Source organism: Paroedura picta, chromosome 8, assembly GCF_049243985.1.
Source record: "Paroedura picta isolate Pp20150507F chromosome 8, Ppicta_v3.0, whole genome shotgun sequence".
NCBI lineage: Eukaryota > Metazoa > Chordata > Lepidosauria > Squamata > Gekkonidae > Paroedura > Paroedura picta.
Window position 1 is genome coordinate 45,286,184 of NC_135376.1, and position 22,486 is coordinate 45,308,669.

The window sequence follows — 22,486 nt, forward strand, 5'->3', positions numbered from 1 at the left end:
CATAAGAAACACCTTGACCCATACCACAGATAAATATTAAAATATCCCATAATGATACTGAGCCAGTAAAACATCCAAGGAGTAAAATACACCATGATGGTCACTCTTTGTGCTGTATGACTATTATGGTATATTTCACTCCCTGGATGCTTTATTGACTCAATATATACATGGGATACATTTTATCTTACAGTATATTCTAGCGTTGGGGCTCTATAATACATCAATTTTTCCACTCGGAAACCTCTAGTATGTTTGTAATTTTTAAAGAAGAAAGCAGGCTAGAATATGGGCTCTCAAATGTGAAGCTGAGAATCTGGGGGCTATGTTTTTATCTTGCTCTACACCATCTTTTGTGTGTCACTTATAGCCACCTGCTAGGAAGAAATCTGGCCAGATGGCATATGAAGACTTGATTTCAGTGTGTGCCATACCATGTAAAAACAATTATGAGCAGAATCAGTTCTGTCTCTCTAAGAAAACAGCATCATATGCAAGAGAGAGAAATTATACACTTTATTTGGAATATATGTTGTCATATTTAAAGCTGCACAGGAGGTCTGACATGGAATCAGTGTGGATTCCTGCTTGGTAACATTGTTTTGAATTTGGTAAAATAAGCTTTGAACACAACCAAAAATATTGTACAGAAATCAATTTAAAGAATTCATCATAAGCTTCCAAGAGCTGGATGAGGTCTTGTTAAGAATAAACAGGATAAAAAGCGCATAGCAACCCCTGAGCCTCCAGCAAAGATGACATTTATGAAGAACCAAACAAACAACCCCAGCCTGGTTTGCTCTGATTGAAATAAGTAATTTGCTCCAGGGATGAAAAGAACAGAAAACAGGATTAAGCTGCTGACCTTCAGCTGTCTCACGGGAAGTCAGTACTGGCCAGTTACGTTTCTTACCCCTATTTTACAAGCTCACGTAATGCATCATCAAAAACATCAGGCTGTTTTTAGATTTTAGGAAGGGGGGAAGGGAGGACTGTTATGCTGAATTTAAATAAACAATCCTGCTACTGGTGATGGCAAACTCCGTTTCAGCTACAGTACCTGAGCTTTTAGCTGATATCAGAAACTTGGATGTATAATATACAGAAGGTTTACTTCTATAGCTGTACTGCTTTATCCTTTTAAACCATCAGCAACATGCTTTATCCCTACCCACCACTTTTTTTGTTTGTTTTGCTTTTTCAAAGCACATGAAGGTACAACAGAGCAGATCCCACTGAAGTTGCTGCTGCAGCATGGATCCACTGATTCTTTGCATAACACATAGCAAATAAGATGACCCTTGCATTGAGCCATTGGTCTATATGGCAGACAGAAGGAATTGTGGGATCAAAATTTATGCAGTGTTATTAGCCTAGGACAATATTGCAAACATCCTTCTATCAATACGGAGGAAGGGAGGGGTATATTGAACATGCCACTTCTGGTTCCGACAAAAACATTGCAGCAGCAGGAACCCAGAAGCTTCCATTCAGCTCTGCCATCAGCATGAATGGACTTTGGTAGAGCATAGTTGTTGCAGGGCAGGTATAAATGAGCATTGTTTGCTCATAGCCACATGCAATGAAGATGACTATTTGTGCTTAAAACAAATTTAACATATTTTCTATCTGATGCACAAATACTTGAGATCCTACTTGCTGCACATGTTTGCACAAGCATGTGCCCTCTATGTGCAACAATATTTGTGCTCATAGTCATAGGTGCTGGTGGAGATTGTGTGGTGTGAGCGGGAATTTAAACTGATTTCTTATCTCATTTTGGAAGAGGCAGTCCTGCCACTACATTTGCCTGTACTCATGGAAAAGCCAGAGTAAAACGCTGAGCTGACAGTAATTATCTTCAACTAAAAAGCCATTCCAGTTGTGCATTTTCTCTCATGCCTTCTTTTTCAACAAAGCCATGTTATCTCAGTGTGAAAGTGACTTCCGAGTAATATGATCAAGAAGGAGATGAGGCCTGTGCAAAGACAGACTGATCTTTCTCGCCCTCAGCTCACCATCCTATTCTTTCTGAGGGCCACATTAAGGAGGTTTTCTCCTGTTCATTTCCATGTGATTATAGCTCAAAATAATGTACGTTACTAAGGCAGTTCATACCCTCATTCCACAAGCTATTCGGATTAGCATCTCAGTTTGGGATTTTTTTCATTGAACAAGCACTAATGTCACTTCAATATACTTTTATAGAATCTGACCATCTCCCACCTTTATGATTCTGGAGTAAAGCTTTTGTTAACATGAAAACCCAAACCAAAGAACAGAGCACAATTTCAAGAGACTCTGTGGAAAACACACAAACAGCTTCATCACAATCACTGGGGAAAATACAAGGCAAATATGCAAGGAAGTACAATAGAGGAACACTGGCACAGACATATTGCTTTAGGTCACCTAAGCTTAACGACTTGAGAACCCTTGCATCTGAAACACCTATGATATAATCTCTCTATTAACCTTTAAATCCATCTTGGTACAAAGCCTAATCATTCTGTAAAAAAACTAACTTTTTTTTTAAAAACCTGGATCTTGTAGCCATATTTTACATATTAAAGGAGAAAATTAACAAGTGGGAGATATGTCAAAAGCACAACAGTCATAACAACCCATACTAAACTGGAGTTATTACAGTTTCTTTGGGGCTGTGCCTGGGGACTTTAAGGAGGCATCTGCTTGGCAGCTGCGAAAGCAGGAGGTTGGATAAAGACAGGACTTTGGTCTGATCCAGCAGTGCTCTCCATGTTTTTAGACATTTGCCCTTCTCATTTTAAGCAGCAGTACTTCCAGGCTTGCTCTTCCACACGATGACCCAACCTTAAATAGGTGTATTGCCCACCCCATGTCTCTTTAGACAAAGCCCTTCTTATCAACAAGGCATGACTCACTTGAAAGATGGCCAGATGGTCACACCTTAAGGCTTTCTTTATACACTCATCAGAGCTAAAATAATGATTTTTAGATCTGTGTATTTACTTGAATATATTATAATAATGGAGGTAACCAAAAAATCATCTGACCCAATCTTTTACACAACAAACAGTACTTTATCTAAAAGTGCTCCAAAGATAAACTCACTTAATTCAAACCACAATGTTCCTCACAGCCAGCAAGACAGAAAGCCTGAGGTCACTTTAACCCCCTTTAAAACCTTGGATGTGCATGTTTCTTTAAACTTCATGCTGCGTAGTCTTATAGTTATCATGTACATGGGTGCTTTGCTCATACAGAGAAGAGATTTTGCTGTTAAAGGATTCCCTGTATCAAGATTTTCTGTATAAAGAGACTGCAGCCATTTTTGGATGAGCATATTTTGTTTGTGAAAATCAAAATTATTTGGAGCAAAATCAGTACAAAATGTAGCCATCATAGAAATATGTAATGTGCATGCTGTAAACATTTTTCTAGCCCTCAAGATAAGATATTCCCCCAAAGCAAGTTGTCCTTCCCATTGTAACCTATTTTCATGGTATTCAACACAATCTATGGATTCTCCCCTCCCAGACATGATCTCAAAAACATAATGTCTATTGGTTGATAGGGATTATATACACACATGGACATTGTTTGGGAACTGTGTATAATTTGGGGGCTGGGTTTGCTTGAAGGCTCTAACTTTTCTGGCCCGGACGCCTAAACGCGTCACGGCTGGAATGTTTCTGCTTTGTTCAGGAGTGTGAGGATACATTACAGCAACAACCACACTGCCACAATACAATCTATTCCTATGGTTCACCTGAACCCAGGAAGGTTATATCAAACACACAGGTCCTGCCAAGATGTGACAGCCAATAAGAAAGCAGCATTTCAAAGGAGTTATACAATTACAAAGATTAACTTCCTTATGAGGTGCCCCGGATCCCAAATTCTTCCTCGTGTCCGGTCTGCTCCACAGCAGGGTAGTATGAAGAAGCCTCTCTTAAAGCCCTTTGTTAAAATACACAACCTCAATGCTGGAGTTCTTCTCTCTGATCTGAGCTTGGAGTTCAGGTTCCAGACGACTCACCTTCATTGAGCTGCAAAAAGAAGGACAAACGATGCATTGTTTACAGCCCACTCCTGAAGTCCCATCACTTGCACAATCCCAACCCAGCCGCTGTGAACTTTGAGCATTTCACCTCTCGATATTCAGTGGGAACTTGGAAGAAAGAAAAATGTTTTTGATTATGTTACAAGGTGTAATGTGAAAGCTTATTATACGTGTAGCTTAGAGATTCTTCACAGACACTCAGCAAACATCTTCCTTCCTATGAGATGACCACAGAATTCTCATTCTAACTGGAGAACACAGAGAACTGCCTGGTGCCATTTCTTTCATTCAGGTGCAAGGCTAAGTCCACACAGCCTTTCATAATGATCTTTTGGGGCTTGGTGTTTTGATTTCACTGCTGCTGATTTTTGAAATGATACATTTCAACAGACTGGTACATTTTTCATAAGTTGCCTTGAAGTCTGCTTAATAGAAAGTATACGTTATAAAATAAACAACATAGCTATGAAAGTGGCTAAATAAACAACATAGCCATTTTTATCGTTGTTATTGTCATTCTTATCACTGCTTATTTGGTAACACAATCTTACAGGAAAACTGGAGTCTCGCTGAAGAGATCTGCAACACTAAATCATTTAAGAGTACTCCATAGACGTGCTGGAACAGAGTCAGTATGGTATAGAGCAAGGGTGTCCAAACTGTGGCTCTACGGATGGAGGATGCACAACCGGCTTCCCCAGTCTCTGCTGGCAGTTGGGAAAAGCAGGGTGGTCACTATGGAGTGTGTGAGGTGGGCCTTCCCTGCCTTCCCCTGCCAGCCAGCAGGCTAGGGATGGGTGTGGCCACAGAGCATGGGCAGAGGGGATTCCCTGCCTTTATCCAGCAGCCAGGAAGAGTAGTGGAAACTAGAAAAATTCAACCAATTGGCTAGTAAAAAGATGTGAATCTTTTTTTGATTATAATTATTCCAATTTATTCTGTAGATATATGATGCAGAATATGGTTGACCTTGGTGAATAATCTGTATTTTTTTTAAAAAACAGTACAAAGTACACACAGTCCTGGATTTGGTTCTTTTATAGAAATAATGTTAGATGGGGAATAAAACTAGTTTTCAAACTTGGAAAAGATGAGCCAATTGCCAAGCTGAACCCAGAACATTCAGTTACCTGCACCTGCAATATAACTGAGCTATACAACCTGAAATTCCATTCATGCTCCATGTACCATCTCCCATGTCACCCTGTCCATGTACCTGAGAAACAAAAGCCATGACCAAGGCAGGGTGGTTTTCTGGTTCCTCTTGACATTACAAGAGGATGCTGCTTGCTACATAAGAAGGAGAAGACAGTCCAGGGAAGCAGAGGAAATTAACCTGTTAGAACAGCTTTAACTGCCTGGATTGGGATAAGACATTTGGGAGCTGCATCCTACACATAAATTTTCCTATAGAAAATACATTTCTAGTAAAGCATCCTGAACTAACACCTTCTGGAATGCATGAGACGACATTACATGCTAAGCACTCACCTTTTCTGTGGGAAGAGTGCACAGCAAAGAGGAGTAGCAAATACCAAGCTGCAAAAGGAGAGACAAAACAGGAGATATAGTTGTCTAGTTGTCACTTCTAACTTAGGAAGCACCTGACTCTGAGAAATAAGATCCTTATCAGCCACAGGAGACAAAGCCCTATGCACGTGGATTTGTATGTTTTGAGTACATAGAGGACTCATATAGATGTATAAGGAATGCACAATGGATATGGGTACCTTGTATCCCAATCAAGTCTTCTTTCCAGTCCAAAATGCTTTTTCGGGCTCTTCCTCTTCTGTGCTGAAGTACTGATCTTGTCAAATTTGAGGGTCAACCCACTCACCAAAGTTACCCCCCCTTGGGTAGGTATGTAGAGCATGCAGCAAAATGGGTCACACTGAAGCTAGAATGTGGTTGGGGCACACTTTGGCTGAACATGCCAAAGGGCCCTATTGAGATACTGGGAACTGAAAATACCAGTATTCAAAAGTGGGATTTGAATGTTAAACATATCAGATCTCTCCTCCTGCACAATCACAGAAAATTCATAATGGCCACCACAGAAAACCCAGAAATCTGACCAGAGTTAGCCTATAGGGCACTCATCAGGGCCCGTGTTTCAGCAGGGGCCCCGCTACCAACCCTTGATGCCCTCTGCCTGTTGCTTCTCCTCTTGACCTTCCCTCTTTATGCTCTGCTTTACGCTCTGCATGTGAAAGTTTACTGATTGTTCCCGGTCCCAGGAAAGCACGCCTAGCCTCGACCAGGGCCAGGGCCTTTTTGGTCCTGGCCCCAACCTGGTGGAATGAGCTCCCGGGTGAGCTGCGGGCCATGCAGGACCTTACAGCTTTCCTCACGGCCTGTAAAATGGAGCTCTTCCACCAGGTTTATGATTGAGGCTGGGGTCGATGAGGTAGATCCACGGCCCCCCTCCAGGTACGAGTATCCAGGTATGAGTATCCATCTTACCTCCTTCCCCCCCCTCTAATAGCGAGAGATGGGGAGGGGTTTTCCAGCATGTTGGGGATTATGTTTTAACTGGGGGTTTTAGTGGGGATTTTATGATATGTAATCTGCCACAAGGCAGTTTGGGAGTGGCGGGAAATAAATCTAATATAGTAATAATAATAATTTGTATGAGCTGAGACAAGACTGAGAATGAGACATCCCCTCTCTATATGCATCTGGGCCAACTGGGCCCTGAGGCAGAGGAAAGCAGCAAGGAGGTGGGCCCGCTCCAGGAAGAAGCCTTGCTCAAGCCTCTCCCCCCCTCCCCCCATGCACACACACACACACACACACACACACAGCAACTCTTATAGCCATCCCTCACGGCACCAGGCCCACAGTCTTCCTACTTTTGCTCTTGCTAGCCATGTGGCCTTTGGCTGTGTTCCAAACACATGCCCACACTACCCATCTTATCTGCAAGCCTTTTCTCTCCTTCAGATAAGGAGTAGTTCTACTTGCACCACACAGAGAGGGAGGGCGGGAAGGAGAGAGTTTGCTTACCACAGGCCCACCAGTCCAACCTGCAGAGGAGCATTCAGCCAGGGGTACCGCTGAAGAGAAACACAAGGGAGATGTTTATGCTCACAGAAGTTCTGGTTTGTGATTTTTAGAAATGCACCTGCATAGAACATAGACATCTATTCATGTAGCAACAACATTAATATGTTTCTTGAGGAGACTTTGAGCCCAATATCCTAGGATGTCCAGAAGAAAGTCCCCTTGGTACTTTCAGGTACTGTTAACTTCCATGGTGAATCTGTGTTAAAGAGCCCTGTGGAATCTTACATCCATTTATTTGAGTTAGTTGTTCAGATGTCCCTTAATGAAGGAATCATTACTGTGATTTTCTGCTCAGGACTTTTCTGCTCAAAACCAGAACCCTTCCGATAGGGGAGAAACTAAGCTGCTTCCACACAGATGATTTGCTCTGTCCCAGCTTGTGAACTTCAGTGGGGAGGAGGGAAACACAGTATCGTAACATCAACTTCCGCCCATCACTTTCCATGATTGCCTGCCCCTCTTTTTCTGATGTTTCTAAATCATCCAACTTGGTGTAGTGGTTAGGAGCGCTGACTTCTAGACTGGCAATCCGGGTTTTGATTCCCCACTCTTCCTCCACTTGCAACCTACTGGGTGACCTTGGGCTCGCCACAGCATTAATAAAGCTGTTTTGACCGAGCAGTAATATCAGGGCTCTTTTAGTCTCACCTCCCTCACAGGGTGTCTATTGTGGTGAGAGGAAAGGGAAGGTAATTGTAAGCTGCTTTGAGACTCCTGATAGAAAAAAGCGGCATATAAAAACCAAATCTTCTCCTTGAGCTTATGCTTCTAGAAGCAAGCCAAAACAGGCTCTCCCACATGTGGATGGGAAGGTGCAGATTTCTAAACTTCACCCCTCATCCTTGCAATTCTCCATTCCCCCTACCACTAGAGGGGCTTTTGCCTTTTTAAAATCAGTAGTAGATAAATTGCTGTTAACACTGTAGTTCCACACCTACTGCCAAAACCAGCCCAAAAGTCCCACATTGGAGGCAACATCAGAGATTTGCTCTGTGACCCATATATGGAAACTGCCCTGCAGCTATTGACAATCTGTGTTGATCCACTTAACAATCAATATTTGGTGGGTGACAGAGACATTAAAAGACATCCCAACCTGGCATACAAGAAAAGGGAAGGTTAGTAAAGACCTGAACAAATGTACATCCCACTAATGATTATTTGAGGAAATAAGGAATCATTAGAGATGTTGGATATTTACAGGCTGCATCCCACACAAGTGAACTGGGGAAGTGTTAGTTATCCTATACGCATGCCACATTAATCTCATGGCAACCTCAGACATCATGTTATAAACATGTTATAAACTAAACTAAACATGATGTTTATTACAGTGATTTTATTTCCTTTTTACCTCAGATTCTCTGCTTGCAAATTAGGAAGAAAGACACCCTTAGTGGTTTTGTTGTTGTTTACATGGGTTTAACCAATCCCAGTGTTTCAAAAATAGAAGCAACAGAAAAGCTTGCAGGCATGGGATGAAACACCAGGAGATCTGTGAGTTCATATAAGACCCAGAAGAACTTACCTTCAAAAAAGCTCTCTTCTCTAGCGCATTCATGATCACAGGGGGTATGGCTGTGCAGAAGGAAAGGGGAAAATTGTATGAAACACATTCCCCCATCTGGTTGTCTCCCAAGGAAGACAGAAAGAGAGATCTGTATTTCTGGATTCATCTAGACTTTTTTACTTTCACTTAGGCTTGCTGGGGTTCGATGCAACTCGCATAATAATGGATGACTTGTATAGAATTGTATTGTATTCAGAAGGTTTCCTACATAATTCAATCTTGAGTGAATATAAACAAACCCAAATTGCTGTTTTTTCCTATTTATCTTTTGAATCTGTTAACCATTTTCATTATGCTGTATGTTAATTTACTCTCACACTTTACCTATAAGTATGAACTGCTTATTTCCATTCCTCGACATTGTATCCGAGGAAATGTGCGATCACATGAAAGCTCATACCTTTTTGCCTCACTAAAGGCCTGAAGACAATTCCTACATTTAAAAAATGCCAACAAGTCAGGGTCCCCAAATGGCAGTTTACAGACTCCAAGCTGTTTGATTCAAGGCTGTTTGATGCCTGGCAAGTAAAAATAGCACTGAACTAGACAGGTTATATCCGTTGGCATTTTTACCACAATCAAAAACCAAAATCAAAAGCATTCAGGAGATGCCAGCAAATCAAAGTGCAATGCTCCCATTCAAGCTTTGCGTCAAAACATCTCATTCAAAACCCTGACCAGTGGAAATGGGGAAAAATTAAATTGGAAATATCTGTTTTGGCACAAGCCATGGGCAGGTGCAGCCATGTCAATACGGCCACCATGCCAAGATGGAACACTTACCCATGGCAGGTGCAGCCATGCCAATACGGGACACCACCACCTGCACAATGGCTTGCTGAGCTGCCTTCTTGGATTCACCCAGCCGGTTCTCATTCTCGTCTAAAATGGGGATACCAAACTTTAACTCCCTGTAGAAATGGTTCAGGGGGAAAAAAACACAGCCCTTTAATGTCAATTTTTTCCCTCTTGCCAGAAAAGTCTTCTGAGAGCCAGTTGTCCATTCTTCCTGTCTTTCTCGTGCACAGCTATACATTATGTATAATCCCATGATTTACCCAAAAGCACCTCGCAAGGTCACAGAATAACTGAATAACATAGCTCGCCAAAGCTTTCAGCCATGTCTGCTGGTTGGTTTCACAAATAAGATGGCCATGACTAGTATGGTGCAAAGACAATCAGACAATGCCACCATCCCTGGCTACATGCACTGCTCCAGTGTGGGGACAAGAAGAAGAAGAGTTGGTTTTTATAGCCCACTTTTCACCACTCAAAGGAGTCTCAAAGTCGCTTATAATCGCCTTCCCTTCCTCCCTCCACAAAAGATACCCTTTGAGGTAGGTGGGGCTGAGAGCTCTGACAGGACTGCTCTGTGAGAATAGCTCTAAGAAAATCATGACTAGTCCAAAGTTACTTAACTGGCTGCATGCAGAGGAGAAGGAACAATGATATAGGATAGATATCAGGGAAAAAAAATTCAGTCAGAGTAGTTCAGCAGTGGAATAGGCTGCCTAAGGAGGTGGGGAGCTCCCCCTCACTGGCAGTCTTCAAGCAAAGGTTGGATACACACTTTTCTTGGATGCTTTAGGATGCTTAGGGCTGATCCTGCATTGAGCAGGGGGTTGGACTAGATGGCCAACTCTATGATTCTAGGAAATGAGTGGGGAATCAAACCTGGCTCACCAGATTAAAGCCTGCCACTCTAAACCACTATAGCAAGGACATGGTGGGAACATGTCATGCCAACATGTCCAAGAAACATCATGGATTCCTCTAAACATGCAGTGGGAGCAAGCAAACTGACAGGTGAACACACAGCCTACAGTGTTATCCCAAGAGGAGTTGCATCCTCCTAAGTCCATTGACCTCAAAGAGGAAAGACACTCTTTGCTACTGTGCTGTTAAGCTGACATGGTGCAGTTCTAAAAACTGTTGTATAACTGAGAAATTGCCAGGAACTGTGGGGCAGTGTCCCCCTCACACTCCCAGCTCAGTTCAAAACACCATCTTACCTCTGTCGCATTAATGGGATGTTGATGCAGTTAGCAGCTGCCACAGCAGCAAAAGGCACATAGCGTCCAATGATTGGTGGCAAATGCTTCCAAGGAGGAAGGTTTAAAAATGAGAAAGAAAGATCCATATTATAAACTGAATCAGTCATGGAGGCAAACAGAATTACATTTTGCAAATATTCAGAGCCCTTGGCAATCAAGAACAGACTTTCATCTTTGCCACTGATAGCCTGTGCAACTCTGGAAAAGTCCCTTCCTCTCTTCTGACTGCAGTTCTCCACTGATACAGTAAGCCTCAGCCCTAGTCCTCCTGCCTTGCCAGCTCCAGTATAAACTAATGCATCCATGCTACTAGACCACATGAAGAAAGGACTGAAAGTATTGACTTGTCCTAGGAATATGTAAATGAATTCCATTATAAGCTTCTACAGTATCTACAAATGTGCATATTGCAAAACTTACATGCACTCATCAAAGGAGGACCGACCCCATTATTGAATTAAATAGAGCTTGTACACTAATGCCACTTGGCAGATTATGTGAGGATGCAACAAGGAGGGAGGCAATATTTCTAATAAGGCAGCAAGTCTACTTAATTGCACAGAAATCTCCTTCGAACGGTCCCTCAATCCTTCCAGGATGTAAACTGCACGGAGCTTTTATTCCAACCCCAGATTGATTCAGTCCCTGCCCTCTACACAGAATGCGATTTCCATTTGGATTTTGGGCGATTTAAATTTTCCTTCTGCAGCAAGGAGGACTGATCCGGAGTGACCCTACCTTTATTGTGGGATATCTCAGACTGCTGCTAATCCTGAATATATTCAGAAAATCACATTGTTTTGAATCTGGGCTCTCCTCCGTGGTAGAGGACCCATGACTGGCTACAGGTGGTCATGTGACAAGCCTGCCTCAAAGGAGAAGCCCCTAATTTCTCTCAACTTCTGTCGGCCTTGGATTTTTTTTGTGCCTTCTTCGTTTCCCCCCCCCCTTCAAGAAAAGAAAGGATTTTTTTCCTCCCTCCTCTGACTTCTTGGATCCTCTCCCCCCCTTCAAGAAAACAGAGAAAGAGTCCCCATTTGCCCCCCCCTCTTCTGAGCCTCCCTAGCCACGTGCAGAAGACTTTCCTATTTCAATGGGGAGGGGGGGAAGAGGAAGACTCGAGTTCAAAGCGATCTGAATTCAACAGGATTTACAATGGAATAAAAAAAGTAAGTGCAGACTCTGCCCTGGAGAGCTTCCCTCTAGGTCTCCTCCTGGGAGAATGCTTCTCTGTGGCAGGGCAGGCAGATCCGGTCAGCACCTTACCTTAGTGAGGGACTTGAGTCCCAGTGCCGTCACTACAGCTCCAGTGGTAGCGCTGATGTAGGCAGTGGCCAGCTGGCTGGAAACGAAGTAGAGCACCTTAGCAAGCCTAAGACATTTCTAGCAACAGAAATACCTTTCTGTCAACTCCAGCCTTAGTCTGGGGAAATACCGGAAGGTTTTGGGCAGAATGCATCCTTACCCCCAGACTGCCGTCCCTCCCTCGAGGATGTATGGCCACTCTCCTTCACACCCTTTCTAGCACTACCACCTTCCTCTACCTGTCCCTCTCCTATCCTTCTTCTCTGGCCTCTGCGTACTGTAGTTTCACCCTTCAGGGCCCAGTATTGCTTTCTAACTTGCTTTCCACCATCATGGCTCCCCATCACTTCCTTTGCTCGACTCTCAGCTCTGAGGGCATGAACCCCAGAATTACTGCTTGCTTATCAAAGGCACATGAACACTTAAGGATGCCTCAGACAAAATCAGACCACTGGCTTATCAAGGTCAGCATTGCCTGACAGAGAATGGCCCTCCAGGTTCACAAGTGGAGCCGTGTCACATCACCTGCTGTCTGATCCTTTTTTACTGAAGATGCCAGGGACTGAACCTTGGATCATCTCCTTGCAAAGTGGATGCTTTGCTACTGAGCCACAGTTCTTCTCTGCATCTAACCAAAGGAGCAAAGCACAATTTCTTAGTGCCCAGGCTTGTCTCTGGGCTATAGGAAACAATCAGAACTCTCTGGGGTTGTGCAGAATCCTCAGAGATATAATTAATTAATGTATTAATAAGAATGACCAGAGTTCCCCTCCACAGGGTTCTGTGGTTAGGTACCAGGGCATTCTGGGTCAGACAGGAGGCCTCCCTGCATGAATCCTAAAATAGTTTTCAAAGCCACAGAGATGCTTGAGTTTGTGCCCAGTGGGCAGGACTTAGGTTCCTTCTTACTTGACAGTGATAGGAGCATCCCCACTCCGATTGGTGTAGTTGACAATGGCGTTAAATGACTGGTTCACCCATTGCCAGAATAGCACAGCAGGTGTTGTTCTGCAAGAAAAGAGAATGTTATGGATTCAGACGCACAGAGACAAAAAGAAAGGCCACTGTCACAGAGATCATTCAGGGTGCGCTTGCCCCAGCCCACTCATGTTCTCTTTGGTTCTCCTACATTCTCAGCTTCACATTTGCAGAGCTCTGAAGACACTCTAATATTTCTTTCTCCACATATTCACATTTCTACACAGCTCTGGGCACAAAGGTGTTGCAGTAGCTATGACATCACAAGCCTTTTCTTGCTGAGTTTGAAAGCTAACCAAGAGTTCAAGCACTTTTCAACAGTCAGTTAACTGTGTTTGCTTAAAGTTATCTTCATCTTGATCAGTTCAATGAAGCAGTTACAGAAAAGTTAGATCAACTGCTTTTTAATAGGGATTCTGAAATTGCCTCCTTATCCTGCTATATCAAATGTAACTTATGGACATGCTGATTGGCTTGTTTGCACTCATACTGATTAAAGATAATACTGATATTTTTCTATAAATATGCACTACTGTGACAAGCAAATCAAATTCCTTTGATTGGAAGTCTCAGGAGAAGACTGTGAGATTTTCTGGGTGGGTAACTTGGGTTTTTTGATAATCCCTAATAGCAGTGTAACAAAAGCTGAAAGCTGGTTTGCTTTTTAAACTATTACCAGCTATAATATGACTAAGCAATGCTAGGAACTTTGATAATTTTAGCATTTATCTTGACAGTAATCTTTTAGGATTAACTTTCTCACACCTGTAACTTTTTTTTGTCTTGCCCAATAAAGAGGACAATTCCTTATCTCAATGAAAGATTATCTACAGGTTGCCTGACTGATTTACTGCTGGTATTTCAGAATTCCTCCCCTTATTCTTTTGTATTATCAGAATTAAAGGTTGATAATCATTATTTAATAGATAAATCCTGAAGAACTCTCCTGTAAACAGTTACCCAAGGCAAATCCCCTGGAAAATGTTTAGATCAGATCCTCTAATAGGATGCAGGAAGGAATCTCTCATTATACAAGGTATTACATACAATCACGATACGTTGTGTCATATGGCTTCTTCACACACCATCAACAATGTGCTTACTCTTGCATTTACCTAAATAAGGTTTAGCTTTATCTGCATGTTTATATCTAAATATACATTTTGCACACAAATCCCTCTGCCAATTTACACAACTATGCATGCATGCAGCTTTTCAGAATTAAAAAATTATCTTGCAGTTCTGAGCATGGACAGTCACAATTATATGTTCTGTAATGTTCACTTGCACATGCAAAAGTCATGCTTTTATATGCTAGACACACACGCCCCTGCATATACCAATGGTACTCACTCTGTGGTTCATGGAGAGCCACATTTACAATTATTATAATAAAAAGATCCATATTTACTTCCATCCCAGGCATGAAGCTTGCCCTTCCAGGAGGCTTACAGCTTATCCGTTCCCTTGGCACTTTTTCAAGGTGGAAACTTGCAAACTCCCACAGTCAAATTAACTGGTCCACATTGGGAAATGGTGCTCAGAAGGACCAAAGATAGCTCCCGTGCTACTAAGTGAGTATCACAGGCATAAACACACAAATATAGCTGTCATAACATCTTAGACCATACAGCCTAAAAGAGCCCCTTGCCTTAACAAACTGAGCTTAGATCAGTCCAGGCCTGCAAATGTCATTTCCACCCCCTTACACAAAATTTCTTCTCATCTTCAGATTTAGCAATGAGCCCTTGCCCTTGTCCTGCATTGTGCCCATGCCAGTGTGGACACTGGAATTTGTGTACATACCTGTAGAAGGTGAGCATGCATCCAGTGATGGTCATGTTCATGGGCACCTGTGCAGACATGCGCCCAATCAGGATCATCTTCTCGCCTGTGTCTGGATGGAAGGCTGAGTCATAGATGTATTTTGCCTGCCATAGTTGGTCCTCGGTCAAGCCAGGTGACACTTTGCCCACCCTGGAATGAGCCACAAAAGCAAAGAAGATTGACAGTAGGTTGGGTGGGGAGATAATCGTATTGTGGAATTAACTGCAAGAAGCATCCATTCATGATATAGAGTGAAAAACCAGCATGTTCATTTTTCCTTTTGCTAAAAGTTTAGTTCAGGCTTTGCTCTGGCCTGGCCTGTATACCTATTCTATGGCATGTCATTCAAACTATTGCTTGTGATTACCATGGTGCCGATGTCCTTGGAATGCACCTGCAGATCAACATCAGCCAGTCCCTGGAGTGGACCTGTGAAGATAAGGACCTCTGCCAGCGTCTTCTAATTAACTCTGGCCTTGCTAGGCATGAGAGTTGATCTTCGTGTTACTGCAGGTCAAGTTTTGTCAGACTGGTAACACCAGAACAGTGGTTCCTGATTGAACACCAAGAGTGACCTGAAATCTGGTTACAAAGATTCTAACTGGTTTAACAGAACATTTTGATTGGACCTCACCTGGGAAATTATCCAGAAAAATGTGAGCATGAATGTGTATTTGGCTCACTTGACGTCTTAGGGTGGTGTACACAGAATGCAGAAACAGGAAAATACATTATAACATTTGCAACCAATTTAAACAAGGAAATAAAACTAATATATAACATGTAACAGATCACAAAGAACAGCCTAACAGATGAGAGGGATATTTGGGGCATCAGTGTTGCAGTTTCCTGCCAATTAGGTTGATTTGAGGGTCCTTGTCACTGGTTTCTTATTTTTTTTTTTACCCCATGAGTCTTACCTCTGTCTTATTTTGGGGTCTGATGATTCTGTGCTATGTCTAACTTTCCTGGATGCCAAATACTTTGCTGGTCAGAGTTCTTGTGCTTGCGCTTCATCTATACTATGTGGACTCTTATTTATGAAAATTTCTCTTGCTTGTATTTTCCCTAGATCGGGTTAAGATGCTCTGCTTTGTCCCCAGATAGACCTTGAGGTTACCCCTGGGGTTGCCAGTGTGGTGGAGTGGTTAACAGCAGCAGCTTCTAGTCTGGTGAGCCCCCAGAAGCCTTCTCAACATTTGAGCTTCACCTTTTCAACCCGTCCTTCCAGCCCACACACTCACTGCTCTCTGTTTGCTTCGCTGTGCCTCCTCTGCTAACCATCGCTGAATGGCAGACAGCCACTGGAGGACATGAAAAGCACCAGAAGGACAGCTATGGTGGCTGAGAGCCAAAGTGAAACCATGTGCTTTAAGACATTCCCCCTCACAACATAATATCTTGCAGGATATCACACTTACCACCTAATCTGCAATCCCACTTGTCATCACATCCCCTAAAAACCAAAGTAACCCCCAGACTAACAAGAGAACCTGTAATCCTCAATCACTCTCCGGGCCTCTTCCAGGGTCTTGCCAGAGAGCAGAAGGTTGCGGGGATCCGTCACTGTGAAGAAATGCTTTGCTCTCCCCGTGAAGGTACTCTGGTCCCATCGTGGCTCCTTGATGTTGATGTGCAAGGGCAATTCCCCTGACATCCTCTGCAGGGATCCAAAGAGAGGGAGGAAATTACATTTCTGCAAGACAACACAGGAACTCACACCCCTATCTGCAAGTGATGCAAGGGCATCAAGCCTGCAAAATCCACACTCACTTGGGAGCCTCTGCCATTTCATATTGTGCAGCATCCTATCCAGCCAGTGTGACTTGGGATCTAGATGCAAATCAGGAGACTCCCAAGAAAGGCACCAAATACTTCTGCCAGTAATTTGCTTACTTTCTCTGCAAGAAGAAACACGCAGAGTAGACACCGCCATTGCTACAAATACAAACGGTCATCTGGTTCAGGAGTATTCCCAGGGACTGAATGAAGCTCATGATAACTTCATCTGCATCCTCCTTCCACCTAGTAGAGGCACATATGGTCTTCCTTAGGAGACAGCAGCTGGCTTAGAACATTTTTGCATGCCAAAATGTAGTAAGTGACAACTGTCCAGGATGCAGTATATACAAAGGATTAGGACTGATTCCAATCTAGGATTATAGAGGGATCCTCAAAGTACAAAGGAGATCTGTGATGGGGACAAATCCCACAGGTTCAGGGGCATAAAGCCCACTGTACCATTTTATACCTCCCTGATATACAAATGGACTTTTAAAAAAACCTCACAATGCCTTTATTACTGTGCCTCAGAAATACCCGTTCTCCAATGCTTCCCTATGTTGCCCCATAGACTGTCCTTTTTACCCCAGTTGGTGGCAAGGGCTGACATAGCTACATTTGAACTACATGCAACTATCTGTTTGATGAATGGCAAGTCACAGCCAACTTATGGTAATCCCTCATGGGGTTTTCAAGGCTAAATGTAGTTTGCCATGGCCTGCCTCTGTGTCATGGCCTGCCTTCCCTGGTGGTCTCCAAAGACTAACCAAGACCGATCCTACTTATCTTCTGAGATCAGACTAGCCTGAGCCATCCAGATCAGGGCAACTATCAGTTCATGCAATTAACTTTCCCATATCGAACTCGTCCCTTGTAATTTACTACTGAATAGCAGTGATCTAATGCCATTCCTAATGAAGCAGGAATTGTCACTAAATCTAACAACCTCATTGGATATTTAACCAATTTCAAAGCCTTAGATGAAGGCGACTCAGCAACTTCTCTAAGTAAACGCTCTGAATCTGGGCTGATGACCACTTCCCATCTCTGCCTAAAGCCCATTGGTTGAAAGTTTGAAAAAACAAAAAATAAAGCTAACCTTTCTTCCATCTAGTAAAGGGGTGGCCAAACTGTAGCTCTTCAGATGTCCATGGATTATAATTCCCATGAGTCCCTGCCAGCATGTAAATAGAGAAGGTGGCCATAAGATTTCCTCTAATATCAGAACTAAACAAGGCCACTGTTGTACCCCACGGGTGCACAATTCTTACATGTACATAGAGAAGGAGACTTCCTCTCTCCCTCTGCCACTTATCTGATGATCTGGTGTTTTGTTCACAGGTGACGTTCCATATCTATAGTACTCATTCTTGAAATATCAAAGTATTATCTGGTCTTCTAGAAAAGATTCCCAAGCTCTCATGCCTCCTACTTTTGGCAAGAATGTGTCAAGCAAAAGTTATTCCAGACACATGCCAAGCAGCAGTGTTCTTAGTCAATGGGCAACACGGACAGCTACCTCAGCCCCTATGTAGGGAGGGGGGGCTGACCATCCATGACCCTGTCTCCCCAGTGGAGGGGGGAGACAAAGAGCAGACTCCCACCACCATTACTCACACCCAGTGCTGGGGCTGCCTACTCACAGCAACAGCAGCTCAGGCTTGCTCCACCCAGGGAGTCCACTCAACAGCAGTTACTGGTGCCTATTCCATCTGGGGCTTGGGCAGGCAGATTCCTGCAACGGCTTGCACCCGCTTCACATGGGAGTGGAGGTTGTCCCTTGCTTGGCCAGCAGCAGAGCTGTAGGTGGTGGTAGGGATTCTAAAGACCTATCCTGGGCTTTTGCCCAGGCCCCCAAATTACTAAGATTGCCTCTAATGTCAGATGATGTGTAGTTTTAGCTGCCTATTACTTCACACTTGAAACTGAGCCTTAAAATAAAGAGGAACTAGATAGAGTTTTCTATATTGCCACAGAGCCTGGAAAACCCACCTCAAGCAGTTGACTTTGGCCATCAAAGCCTTCAACAATATACAAGGTTTGTAATCTTGAAAACCAAAGTAACTGAAAGCAAATCAGATATAATATCCCCAGAGGAGGAATGATTTTAGTCACACAAAATTATTTGTATCTTCCTCTGATGCTTTCTTAAGAAGCAACCAAAATGAGGTCACCAGTAAGAGAGGGAACCAGCTCCTGCAGTGGGGGAATTTTCCGAGGAAGCATTGCCCTTTAAATCCCATTTTTCATGTCCAGCATGTTACCCAGGCGATAAGAAAAACAACAAATGTCATACTGTCTAAAACACAGAAAGATGTCAGCTTCCAATTTTCACATTTTCACACTAGCAGGGATAATCCTTTTGAATAAAATCCCTGTGAAATGGCAGCACTTTTAAAAAAACCTTTATCTTCAGTATTATTAGAATAAATACTTGGAAGGTCTCCAATAGAGATTGCATACAAAGGTCATGCAAGGATACAGACTACAATTTCACGGATTTAAAGGTTATTCCAGTCACAGGGTGAAAGTGGCATGAACAAGCACATTAGTCAGTTTTAGGGGAAGGGTGGGGATTGGGGAAGGAGCCCAACAACCATATCAAGGAGTCATCATTCTTTTCCTTGTTTACCTGGAAATACTTCACAAGCAAGGTGAGAATTTTATACCTTCTCAAACAAGATGACCGATTTCTATGCCTGTTGCTGGTCTACAAGGAAAAGAGAGAGATGGATTTGGTAGGTGGAAAATGAGCTCCATTTAATAAGACTTTCTCAGCTGCTTGCTAGTTGATAGATCACTTTAACTTGAGCTAAAAGTAGATGACCAATTCAGCCTGTAGATCTGGAGCAAGTCTACAATCATCGGTTTGCATAATACTGTTTCCATAATAATAATACAGGCTCATGCCCTGCGTTCTCAACAGGAGTTTTTGAAAAACTCTGGGCTTTCCTGATGACCCCAGAAAGGTTTCCCACTTGAGTAGAAGTTAATTAACTGTTAATATTTTAATTAAAAAATAATCTGTGATGAGGGAAATGGAGTCCCTGTATGTACCTGCCAGGAATCCATTTCAACTTAAGCAACTGTTAATTGTAGCAGAGGCCCTAGTAGAGCAAAAAAGTAAGAGAATTGGGGATTGCCCTACCATTTGCCCTTCTTCTGCTCAAGCTTTTCAAATTTCTCCCTGTGTCTACTGACAAAGATGGCTTAGAGCCACCAGAATAGTGGAGGGTGCTCTGATGTACTGATATAAGTCAAAAGGGCAAAACTGTGATAAACTGATACTGAAATGAGGGAGTGGGAAGGTCTCCTTACTGTAGGATCTGTAAAATACCAAAGAAACTTCACCAATCTGGAGGCTGACAGGAGAAACATTTTAGTACATCAAACCTACTTGCAAGAAGAATCCAGTAGAGTGAGATACAACCAAATGCAAACCCCACAAATGTAATCTCTAATGGCAACACTGTGGACGTGATCTTGGTCTCTATGCCCTTTTGGTTGGCTTTCCAAGGCACCTGGTTGGTCACTGCATAAAACTGGACTAGACGAATCTCTTGATAGACCCTTTGAATGGTTCTTCTTATGTGCCTTGGTCTCCATTACAGCTGAAGAAACATACCAGCCATCCCAGTGTCACTGGTGCCTATGACAATTTCAGAACTGGATGGAACTGGACCATCTCTCCGAACAGCTTCAACAACTTTGGTTAGCAATAAACCAAGTGATTTATGAATCTGTGTTAAGTATCAGCACAGTTTCCTTCCCCTTGAGATCCCAAAATCCTCAGCTGCCAATGGAGAGCTTATAGCATGTCTTCATCCTGAAGCAAAAAAGGAAGTGTCCTTGGCTCCTTGATAAGCTGCGAGGCATAGTTGTAAGGAGAGCAGAGATGTAGTTTATCTTTATGGGCTTACTCACCCTGTAGTCTATCTCAGTGCAAACATGTCTGACACCTGTTCCATCTTCATTATCTACCTCCTTTTACAACAAGTGCTGGCTGCACTATATGGCTATTCTATGCCAATATGGCTGTCCCTTGAGTTTGGTATGGGCTCCTTTCACACAGAGATTTTTCTCTGCTTTGGCTTCCAAACTGTAGCTCTTTTGCTTTTTGGAACATCTATTTGATATCATGCTCAAATTGTGCTTCATCCATTCCAAGCTCTTGGCTGGCTCTTTCCCAAAACTGCTTGGCTACATTCTTTTTGAGAAGAGTTCAGTTCCACCATGTTACCATACGGTCTGCCTAGGAAGGCATGCATTTCACATCTGTGCCATCTTCCTCCCATCAACCCCCTCCCCTTGGCTGCTTACTTGCTGTGCCATCAGATAGGATTTTGATGACTTTTTAAAAAATCAGTAATTGCTACAGCACTAGGGGGGGGAGGATTCCAGTAAGCTAATTGCAATCTAATTTAGATATCAAGCTTTATTCATTTACGCCCTGTTAGGTCTCTGAGGGACCAGAAGCGCACCCCTCTTTATAGCCTTTGAGCCCCCTACGCCAGTTAACAAAGATCAATGCTCCCAGCTGTGGGTCAGCAGCTGATTCAGTCAACTTCAGCTCAGAACTATCCACAAAAGAAATTCAAAAATCTGTATGCTCACACAGCATACAAGGTGTCCTGTGAGCTTTATAAACCATTCCGTTCACAAAGTGGTAGGGTCCTGTTAGCAGCCCTGTTCCTAGAGCCAGACCCTTTTCAGCCCACGGGGGGGGGGGCATGCATGCATAAATGCCCCAGGTTCAATGCCTGGCAACTCCAGTTCAAAGTGCTCTGGAAAGTGCCAGGAAACATTTCTCTGCCTGACACCCTGGAGAGCACCCCAGGATGGGAGAAGGCAGAGCAGGGCACTAGAGGGACCATTGGTCTGACTCACTATCAGCCAGGCTCCTGCTTCCCCTAATTTCACAGGGCTTTTGGTTTATTTAATCTCTGAATTCCGTGGGACTTTGGGGCACTGGATCCATCTCTAAAAAGAAAAGGAGTCTGCTGACAGCCCGGCCTGGCAGCTGTTCTAAGGCTGTGCTCTACAAGTGATGCCCCCTGATGTTCTGTGAGGCTCTGGCAGGATCCTTCATAACCGAAAATGAAGCCTGCTTTGCAACTGTCCTATCCTGGCAAGAAGCACAGAGGGAATGCGCGCCCAAGCCGAAGGCAGCCTCGCGCGGCGCCGCGCCTTTCCCCAGCCCCAGAGGCTATCGGAGAAATGCAGACCCGGGGCTTCCTCCGCTCTGCCCGTGCCAGGGCTGCCGGGCTCCCGGGAGTGGGGCGGAAGGGAGAGGGCTGCCTGGCTGGCTGGCTGCCTTTCGGGGCCCGTGGTCTGCGGGGCGCGGGCATCCTATCACCTCCACCCGGGCCGCTGGGACGAGGGCACGATGCTCCCCACTCCCCGGGCGGTGCGCGCGGCCGTGACTGGCGCCCACCCCGCCGCCCTGACTCATACAAGGAGGGGGGGGGGGGGGGACGGAACGAGTGAGTAAGGCAGAGCCGCCCCGGGCTTTGCGAAGCCAGAAGCGGGCGGGAGAGCGCCGTTCCCTTGCCGGGAAGGGGCACGGAGGGCAAGTGATGGAAGGGCTTGGGGACCCCGGGAGGGAAAGGACCCCCGGCAGCCTGGCTGTCCGGGCGGCCGGCCGGCCGGCGTGATCTGGAACACTCACTGCTTTCTACTGGCGGCGGCGGCGGCGGCGGCAATCCAGTCCCTGGGCGGCTCTGAAGCAGCGGCGCTCGCTCGCGTCCCAAGCCCAGCCCCTTCCCTTGCCATGTCACGGCGGCCAAGCTAGCTGGCCCGGCGCCGCCAGCCAATAGGGAGAAGGAGGCCGGGCTCGGGCCTAGCAAGTTCTTCTGAGCC

The 22,486-nt window shown here is 44.2% G+C and overlaps 1 protein-coding gene across 9 annotated transcripts; it reads right to left on the reverse strand.

Annotated features, from left to right (window-relative positions):
* Window positions 1–492: 492 nt before the first annotated feature.
* On the reverse strand, window positions 493–22,440 carry SFXN3 (sideroflexin 3). Of its 9 annotated transcripts, none has more exons than XM_077349523.1 (13): window positions 22,296–22,435; window positions 19,297–19,337; window positions 17,727–17,801; window positions 16,339–16,505; window positions 14,825–14,995; window positions 12,950–13,048; window positions 12,002–12,077; window positions 10,694–10,779; window positions 9,465–9,592; window positions 8,640–8,689; window positions 7,052–7,101; window positions 5,537–5,584; window positions 493–4,031 (listed from the first exon to the last, which is right to left on the reverse strand). In XM_077349523.1, exons 3-13 carry the CDS (start codon window positions 17,793–17,795, stop codon window positions 3,935–3,937), a joined length of 1,041 nt encoding a protein of 346 aa, XP_077205638.1. In that variant the 5' UTR covers window positions 17,796–17,801; window positions 19,297–19,337; window positions 22,296–22,435; the 3' UTR covers window positions 493–3,934. The 9 variants fall into 9 exon arrangements, with proteins under 9 accessions (XP_077205638.1, XP_077205637.1, XP_077205643.1 ...); XM_077349522.1 differs by having other exon boundaries at window positions 19,260–19,337; XM_077349528.1 differs by lacking the exon at window positions 17,727–17,801.
* Between the last annotated feature and the right edge of the window lie 46 nt (window positions 22,441–22,486).

What these genes read in the sequence shown, in the direction of transcription:
- SFXN3 (XM_077349523.1), bottom strand. Translation starts at nt 17,795, where the DNA reads ATGGGAATTATAATCCATGGACATCTGAAGAGCTACAGTTTGGCCACC. An exon ending in AGAGTGATTGAGGATTACAG is followed by an intron (nt 14,996 to 16,338) that starts GTTCTCTTGTTA and finishes GGCTCATTCCAG; the next exon opens with GGTGGGCAAAGTGTCACCTG. An exon ending in GATGCTCCTATCACTGTCAA is followed by an intron (nt 12,078 to 12,949) that starts GTAAGAAGGAAC and finishes CTTCGTTTCCAG; the next exon opens with CCAGCTGGCCACTGCCTACA.